The sequence below is a fragment of the Drosophila navojoa genome, chromosome 5, assembly GCF_054131105.1.
Source record: "Drosophila navojoa isolate 15081-1374.11 chromosome 5, UAZ_NAV_1.0, whole genome shotgun sequence".
NCBI classification, from domain to species: Eukaryota; Metazoa; Arthropoda; class Insecta; order Diptera; family Drosophilidae; genus Drosophila; species Drosophila navojoa.
The window spans coordinates 26,415,584-26,425,178 of NC_142893.1; the positions used below are offsets into that span (position 1 = coordinate 26,415,584).

The 9,595-nt window shown below is 35.6% G+C and overlaps 1 protein-coding gene across 1 annotated transcript in view; it reads left to right on the top strand.

The window, feature by feature from the left end:
• Positions 1-8,979, top strand: part of RhoGEF2 (Rho guanine nucleotide exchange factor 2) — a 42,099-nt gene extending 33,120 nt beyond the window's left edge. Inside the window, exons 13-23 of the mRNA XM_089261061.1 lie at positions 778-1,096; positions 1,151-1,282; positions 2,749-3,176; positions 3,241-3,832; positions 3,893-4,070; positions 4,159-4,352; positions 5,963-7,508; positions 7,572-7,808; positions 7,868-7,978; positions 8,111-8,428; positions 8,508-8,979. Of these exons, the coding sequence (XP_089117187.1) occupies positions 778-1,096; positions 1,151-1,282; positions 2,749-3,176; positions 3,241-3,832; positions 3,893-4,070; positions 4,159-4,352; positions 5,963-7,508; positions 7,572-7,808; positions 7,868-7,978; positions 8,111-8,428 (4,055 nt within the window). The 3' untranslated portion in view covers positions 8,508-8,979. The remainder of the gene's footprint in view (positions 1-777; positions 1,097-1,150; positions 1,283-2,748; positions 3,177-3,240; positions 3,833-3,892; positions 4,071-4,158; positions 4,353-5,962; positions 7,509-7,571; positions 7,809-7,867; positions 7,979-8,110; positions 8,429-8,507) is intronic.
• Positions 8,980-9,595: the final 616 nt, after the last annotated feature.

Below are 9,595 nucleotides of genomic sequence, written 5' to 3' on the forward strand. Positions count from 1 at the left end.
GTGTAAGCGATTATGTGTCTGATTATGCTGATTATGTGTTTAGCAAGCGCGGTGGATCTGGTAAACAGTCTGTTGCGAAACCGTCGCATTCAGAATTGTTTCTCAATGTGTGAGTGATAAACGTCTACTCTCGGACTTTGTGAAACCTGCGATATTATATGATATTCATTTAAAATTTTAATGCCCTAGCTATAAATTATTTACGAGATCGCTCCAATACGGTTCGTCGGGTCGTCTTTAAATACATATCGGCTAGGGACACCAGGTATCTTCGAGTCACCTCTTTCCAGAGTAGTCTATTTTTGTACTCACATATATTAACTGTTTATTTATTCAATGAACAATTCGTTTGCAATGCTTTATAAATAGATTTATGAGAGCGGCTTCTGAACTAAGGTACATACGAAAATGTGCATCTTCGAAAATATAAATGTATAATTGTTTACATAGACATTATGTGTTGCCAGTATGTTAGTAAGTAAATATTAATAAATTGATATATACTTATACACTGCGCGCTTACACTCAACCTCAATGCTAAATAAAATCTAAGCCATCGAAGCTCCATCTAAAATTTTGTTTATATTATACAACATCTATTTCTCTTTAAAATAAAAAAAAAATAAAAAAATTGAAGTTTGTTGTAGTAAGATATTGCTACCTACACCAATGCCTGTGCAACAACTTTTCTATATTTTGTTCACTTAATTATAGGCTTCATTTTAGTATTGTTAATCTTTATATACTTTATATTTGTATATTATTATTTTCTTTTAGATCGCGTCCACTCAGCATCAATAGTTCGTCAACCATCAGACCGCAGGCTTGATGGTAACGTATCCTTTCGATCTAATGGCAATACATCTAGTAGCACCTCTGTGCTTAATAGTAGCGATTTGCAGAATTCATTTCACGCTGCTAACAATCCCAACGAAAGTGCTACCAGTAGTGGTGGTTTTCTAGGTATTTCAGAGCTCACCACAAGTGCAGGATCCGTGACTTTATCTAGTTGCTTGACAAGCACAGTCGGTATGACTTCTCAAAGTGATTTAAATACTACTGAATCGCTTGAAAGTAAGGATATAAGAAGGGAAACGTATGTATTTATAGAACATAAACTAAACAAGAATATTAAAACCCATATTTGCAGATATTGCCAACAACACAAGAATGCACAAGTCTCAGTGAACCGTTCGGAGTCGTACAAGGAACGCTTATCAAATAAACGTATCCGTAATAGTCGCCGAAAAACTTCGGATCCAAGTTTATCCTCTCGTACCAAGTAAGCAAAATAAAATAAACTGGAACCCTACCTATTTAAGTTCAGAAAGCAGAATTAACACTTATGTTTTGAAGGGCAACGGTCATTTTTTATAATGTATGACGGCAAAAGTGGGTCACGTCTAAATGTTATCCGTTTACTTCCGTTTCTTTATTAAACTGTCTCGCTTAATGTCCGTTTAAAAGGACAATCCCCAACTTAAAGTCTACATTACGGATTACACTTATTGACTTGCTGCACCTTTGTGCTTCATATATGTATGTTTAGTATTCGAGCTCAATTCAATTAGAACGGAGCTGTAGCGACGCACACAAAGCACACTGTAATATAAACATACAATGAAAATTTAATGTGTTTTTAAGACTTAGTAAAAGTTTTAGAGATATGATTGACCTTGATTGTGATAAGTAAGTTTTCTGAAGTCATATATTCTAAAATTCATTTTCGGTAATTGGCTTGTAATATAAAATACTAAATAATAATAGCCATTATTTGATCAAAGTTTTCGATAAATTATTTGCAAACAACGTGAATCTTAAAAAAATCAGTCGGTCACGAAGAATAATGCAGGTATTTCCGTGAAAACCCTTACAGCCTTTATAATGCACATCTATGAGCAATTTTTTAGCAAATTAATAAAAAATAGAAAACTGAACCCAAACAAAACGGCCAGATCGGGAAAATCATTCAAAAAACCTATAAAAGACCGCATCATATTGACAAATCTTAAAGAAAATGAAAAAAATTTGCTAAAGCGTTCATAGGCAAGACGCATTTATTCTGGGGAAAGGTAGCATGGATGGACGATAGATAAGCGATTTATAGCTAAGAATATTCGCAAAAAAAAAGAGGCCTATGTGCGAATAGGTGTCACGTGGAAAAATGAAGGAGGATAATTAATTATGTGTCTTGAATAATAACGCATCGAATTCTGGTTACCGGCTCATTGGAAAATCATGTACGCCGCAGCAGGACAATGCTCTATGCCACAAGGTCCATATTATAATTGAATTTTGGGGGATGCGTTAGATTAGCCACCTTAGAGTCCTGATCTCAACAGCAGGATGTTTCAATAGAAACATTACAAAATTTGGTTAGACGCTCGCAGATGTTAAGGGAGGGTTTAATTCTTATTAATATTGTTTTTTACTTTCACCATTGTTAAGCTTTTGTCTCACTTTATTGATTAAAATTAATGTCGAAATACTTTTGTCCAGCCAAAAAATGACAATCTGCCATGCAAATAATTATAGAAAAAGAATGAGTCATGTTATCAATGCAATATTTTGGACAGTTATAGCTTTTTATATGTGCTTTCTCTGAAAAATATAATTGGCACCGTTATTTCACCCAGCATGCAGAAATAAGCGGTTGATGTTTTTGCGATGTGTTGTCAAAATACTTTTGTCCTCCATTGTATGTTAATTTCCGTGAAATTATAAATACAAAAAATATGGAATTCACAGTGAGGATCCAGGAGAGCTGGGCCTGTCAACTGCAAACTATACAGGAAGCTCAAGTTCTAGTCTGTCATCTGGAGGTGGCTTTGATAGTTCAGGCACATCAATGGAACAGGTCACGAGTTGTGTTGCTCTATCAACTATTGGAACCAACACCCATTCAAATGCTGCTAATTCTCATCAGCATCCTAATAAGCTTGTGCAACAACAAGCAAATCAACACAGTCAGCAAGAATCTTCTCAAGGTACCATAGGAAGTTGCAGTAGTGTCAGTAATACGAACTTCTGGAGTGTCGGACAGCCTCTGCAACGTCAATGGAATTTTGAAAGTGATGATGAAGATTTAAATGAAGCCGACTGGAGCTCGATAGTTCCAGTCGAGATGCTAGCCGCGCTAACAGATGCTGAAAAAAAGCGGCAGGAAATTATAAATGGTAAACCTGAATGATCCAAATATTATGTTGCCGATTTATTTGAATTTTGTTTTGTTTTGCACAGAAATTTATCAAACGGAACGCAATCACGTACGCACTCTCAGATTGTTGGATCGCTTGTTCTTTTTGCCTCTTTTCGACAGTGGATTGCTTTCCCATGATCACTTACAGTTATTATTTCCTCCCGCACTTATATCCCTGCGGGATATTCATGGTGCCTTCGAACAAAAACTTAAACAACGTCGCATTGAACATAATCACGTTGTAAAACATATTGGTGATTTGCTTTCGGATATGTTTGACGGGAAATCGGGGGAAGTGCTGTGTGACCACGCTGCTCAGTTTTGTGCTCGTCAGCAAATCGCACTTGAAGCGTTAAAAGAAAAGCGAAATAAGGATGAGCAGTTGCAAAAGTTGCTTAAAAAGTCAGAGTCACATAAAGCGTGTCGCCGACTAGAGCTTAAGGACCTGTTGCCTACGGTATTACAGCGACTCACGAAGTATCCTCTTCTGTTTGAGAACCTTTATAAGGTGACTATTCGAGTGCTACCCGAAAATACCACGGAAGCAGATGCTATACAGCGAGCTGTAGAATCCTCAAAAAATATTCTTGTTGAAGTGAATAAAGCTGTTAAAGCAGCTGAGGATGCTCACAAGTAAGTTGATTTAAACGCTTAAAATAAAATATTATTTTTCGAAAAAAACTTTATTTCAAGGCTACAAAACATTCAACGCAAATTAGACAAATCATCGTATGACAAAGATGAGTTTAAGAAGTTAGATTTGACACAACACCGTCTGGTACACGATGGAAACTTAACGATGAAAAAGAATCCAAGTATACAGCTTCATGGGCTGCTTTTTGAAAATATGATAGTTTTACTTACAAAGCAGGTAAGGTATTATCTTTTATTATTTTTTGTCTCTTTTGTATTATGCGTGAAACATAAGCTTACTTTTCTGTTGTTTTTTTTTTTTTTAGGACGATAAATATTTACTAAAGAATCTTCATACTCCCCTAGCAGTCAGCAACAAGCCTGTAAGCCCTATTATGAATATTGACTCAGAAACATTAGTGCGTCAGGAAGCCGCTGATAAGAATTCGTTTTTCTTAATTAAGACCAAAACATCACAAATGTTAGAGCTTCGTGCTCCTAGCAGCTCTGAATGTAAAACGTAAGTCTGTTAGTATACAACTCGAATTTTTATACGCTGATTCCATTTGCAATGGGAAATGAAGGTAAAATGGTTTTGTTACCAAGTATGTAACACGCAGAAGGAGGCGTGTCAGACTTTTTATACCCTGAACCCATTGAAAATGGGAATTCAGGGTATATGTTTAGCCTTTAGTAAAATTTTGGTTCGCCCGCGGACCTGAATCCACGAAATTTAGCAAAATATTATCTATAAAAGAAGTGTTCCTTAACTAAATTGGTTTTTTGAACATGTTAATTTGATAGAACAGAGCTTGGCGACAATTGAAATTCATTTGCAGTGCGTTTTATGAAAAATTGAAAATTAAAATTGGCTGTTATTGAAAGTCGCTCATTTATGTAACGGTACTAAGCAATGCCAGGTTTAATACTCACAGCCAGTGTTGCCGTTTTTCCCAAGCAAAACCAGCTGAATTAGGACAAAAAATAGGAAACAACAAGCAGAATCCAAGAAACAAATAACTGAAAAATTAGTTAACATATTAGAATTTTATTTATTTATTTATTTTTTTCTTTTTTTTGTTATTACCGATATACGTAAAAATATTGGAACTAAAAATATCATATTCTTAAAACGTAACGAAAATAACTAATAATAATTTGATGGAATCTTCAGTTTTTGTTCCTCAAGGGACTAGCGACAATTCATTATATTTACGTACAAGCTCGTCAAGCCCTCTTCAAATCTGTTAGCCAGGCGTTTCTAACTTTTAGTTTATAATTATCTTTAGGCATTTTTAAAACCAGCGAATCTATTTCTCCAGTATATGTTATTGCATAACTAGTGTGAGACTAGTAGTTGCCAGGTTGTTAGTTCCTCAATTAATCGGTTATTGAGAAACTTTCTTGTGATAACTAAAATCAGATAAAAAAAAAATATCAAGAATCTGTTTTGATTCTTAAATAAGCCAGATTTTCCGCTATCTGCAATTCACTAATTTTTTCCGTAATTGCACTTGAAAATAAGTCAGATCTGGCAACACTGGTCACAGCCATAATTTGCAAATAAATGCTGACCTTTTTATTCCTTTCGTTTGGAAAACAAGCGAAAAATTGCATACACACCACAGCAAAATCGAAATCGAAATAGGCGGATTCAATCGGTTGCTCAGTCTGTTTTCAAACTGTGAGTGTAAGGCACTTATTTGAAGACATGGTCAAAAGTTATTTGCAAGCTATGTTCACAGCACGATTTCGGCAAAATTATTACATATGCCGAATAGTGTACTTGAGACTTGTGCTTTGGTAAATATACGTAATTTAATATTACACTCACAATCTAAAAGTTTCATAAAGGAAGTCCACTTACCAGAAAAATTGTTAGCAATGAAGTTTCTATAGCCAGCCCGCCCTGCAGCCCGTGTGTGTTTATGAGTGTGTATCTCTGAGTGTCAGTAAAATGCAAAATTATTAAAATATCAGTTCCTCGAATGGTTCAGCGGATCTCGTAGTCGAACAGTGGCGACTAGAACTTGCTTACTTGTTAATAAATAAAATAATGTATTATAAATACCTAACAAACCTACCTAAACATAAAATAACACAAACATATTATATTATATAAAAATCCAGCTGGTTTAAACACATATCTGATGCTGCTGCATATCAAAATAAGCCCCGAGCTAAAAATTCTAACAGTCAAGATGCATCTGGCGATGATTCCGTTATCTCCACCACATCGCAAATACTCAACAGGGAGTCTATGGACCAACCACCTGACCATTCACAACCCACAAACCCTACCGGAATTTCTTCTACAACGCCTTTGGCACCGCTGCTCCCAATCTCCACTATGTCACCAGCGCCTACAGCTAGTATTAACAGTGACAGCTGTGATCAGCAAAGTATTTGCCGCCGCGAAAGTTTGCCTACTGATAGTGAATGCTATTACAATATTATGGCCAAGCGACGCTTCAGCCAAAATGAGCCAGTCACTCCAATAAATCGAACCATGTCTACTCGTAGTTGCGGAGAGTCAAACAATAACCTTTCTACGACTAGTCAAGACATCAATTCCGTAAATTTGCGTCACACCCAATCAGCACGTGAGGCCAATGGTGAAGATCGTGGAATGATCTATGGCTTAGTAGGAGGGCAGTCAAAGCGAGATAGTGCAAGCATTGTCTGCTCGAATAATTCTAATAATACACGCACATTACTTATGCAATCACCCTTGGTTGAACCTACAGCTATTCAAATTAGTATAAATCCTGCTCACACCGCAGAACCGGTGTTGACGCCAGGAGAAAGACTACGTCGTCTAGATGCCTCTATTCGGGAGAGGTTACTAGAAAAACAGAGAATTATTTGTGATATTTTTCGTTTGCCAGTTGAGCACTTTAATGAGATTGTCGATATTGCTATGATGCCAGAAGCACCCAAAGACAGCGCTGATATTGCACTAGCTGCCTACGATCAAGTCCAGATGTTAACAGGAATTTTAAATGACTACATGCATGTGTCATCTGAGATGGAAATATCAGCCGTATCGACAGCAGTATGTGATCATTGTCGCGAAAAAGAATTACATTTTGCAAGCACATCTCCCCCGTTACCGAAACCAAAAAAACAACAAGCTCAACAGCAAACACCACAGTTAAATAGAACAGCAAAACATAAAACTCGTGTTGCAGAGGAGGTTGCAATACATGAAGATGACGACGGATATTGTGAAATTGACGAATTACGTTTGCCTGCAATCCATACAAAGTCACCAGATTCGTCAACTCCCCTAGCTCCATTTAATTTTGGATCAGCTACTGAATGTAATTTGAACTTACCTTCATCAAGCAAAAATACTGATATAGTTAAACGAAAAAACGGCGATACCGTAGACGTCCCTTCTGAAAAATGTACTGACAACATTAATTCAAGTCTGAGCTTTAATGCAACTAAGTCAGAAGCACCAACCCTTAAAGCTCCAAAATTAATGGAAGAAACACAAATGGAAAATATGGCTTTATCTGAACATACCGATATGGATCCAAATGAAAAAAACAAAACATCAAGTCAGGCCCGACAACAGCTAGATAAGTGCTTTTCCGCTGATGCGCTGCAAAGTATAGAATTTGCAAAGAGAAATGTCCACGATGAAATAAATGACGTGTACGATAATTTGGTCAGTTCAATATAAATGCTAATATTTTAAATTTTATATAGTTTGTAACCATTTTTGTTTTAGGCTTCATCTAAGACGGCTCATGTAGTAAAATCGATAATCAAGAACTCGTCAACAATAGCTCAGCCAATCTCTCCAATTAAAAATGAAAAAGGAACAAGTTCATCGCCTACCAATCCAGTAGGGAACTTATGCAGGCTAAACCGCATTCAGCACGCTAATTCATTAGAGCCAAGCGTACCCTGTCATGTTCTTAGCAGCATCGTAAATTTGTTGAATGAGCAAATTTCTCTGTTATTGGTAAACATAAATCCTCATCTTTTAAAGTTTTTAAATAGCAATACATTATATTATTTCAGCCCAAAATAAATGAACGTGATATTGAGCGGGAACGTTTGCGTAAGGAAAATCAGCACTTACGCGAACTCTTAAGCGCCATGCATGAAAGTCAGCGAGTTGCTGTAGTAAAGGTAATGTGATTTGCTATATTTTACTAAGTTGCCTATAAAGAATTTAGTTTTTAGTCTTATTAATATTTAAATAAGATTATTCTATTTTAGCTAGTTATAAAATAATTAATTTTTGTAATTTTTTTACCTAAGGAAACTCCAACCGATATTTTAACCATTTTGCAGGCGGCTGACACAGAATTCGATGATAGTATTGATATAATATCTAATACATCTGTAACACCGACAGCAACACCTTTACCTTTTGCATCGACCGACGACAATAATATGGAATCACGAGATGTTCCATTACATACGGAATCACATATTACAGAACCTGCATGCAGTACACAAAATATTGACCGTAACCTGCGATCTCCGGGCAATTCCAACGAGCAACGAGATGATCCCTTACATCCAGCTAAAACCCCAACTGAGAAGCAAGACGAAGATAAAAACGTATATAACTAAGTAAATTGTGTAATTGGATTGAAAACATAAAATTTTTATTATTTATTACTCTCCAATTATATTATTTATATCTTTTTAGCGAGCTTTTCCTCATGCGGTGGACTTACGTTAATCTGACTGCTCCACAAACAGTATATATTATATATAAATCGGCTTACACATAAGTTTATTATATTCGTGTTAAACACACAAATTAAGATTCACACCTATTTCTTTTGCAACGCCAATGCCCAATTGAATTGACAGCGTTTGTGTTAACATATCCTTATATATTATACGACATAACTACTTGTAGTTATTTTTGCTTTACTAAGAAGTACCCTGTAGTGGCTATAAGGTGAAATAAGTTTGATATAAAATAAATATGTAAATTCCGTTTAGAGACATTTAATAATTTAAAACAACTTATTGTTAGTTATTATGCAATTAACTTTATTTTATACGAAATATTGCGTATTTAATTGAAACACACGATAATGGGTTCATGTAAATTGCACAACGTACAATAAACTTATACACGCCCTACATTATATAAAATTAATAAAACAAAAGATTTTTTTTCCTCTCCAAAACAAGTCGAAAATGTAACACTTTTTGGCTCACTTGAATAGGTTTGAGAATTTTAACTTTAATTTATGACTGATTGAACGATTCTAAGCTTTCAAATTTGTTATATTTATTTCCGCTTGTAGCATTTGATGAAGTGTGTACACTGATGGAAGTCGACTTTTTAACTCTGCCGGTATTTCCCGGATGAGTACACATTGAAACTATCTTCAATTACACGTAAAAATCGGTTTGCTATTTTAGAAGAAGCAGATAGCAACACTTAATGCAAAGGTTAACAACTGTCAACTGTTTAAATAGCGAAAATCCCAAACTAAAAAAAACATTTACGATTTCAACATCAACAATGAATGCAAAGGTTAACAACTAGCTGTCGACAGTTTAAATAGCGAATATCCCGAACTAAACATTTACGATTTCAACATCAACACGTAAGAAAGCACTAGTCGAGACGGCTCTACTACGAAATGCCATGAGCCTTTCGAGCAAATGATATTTCAATAATTATTCACAAGTGCACACACACCCAAGCATACGCATGCACGAATCGTGTATAGTATTTGTAATATACAAATGTAGGTGTATATCGGTGGGGGTAAA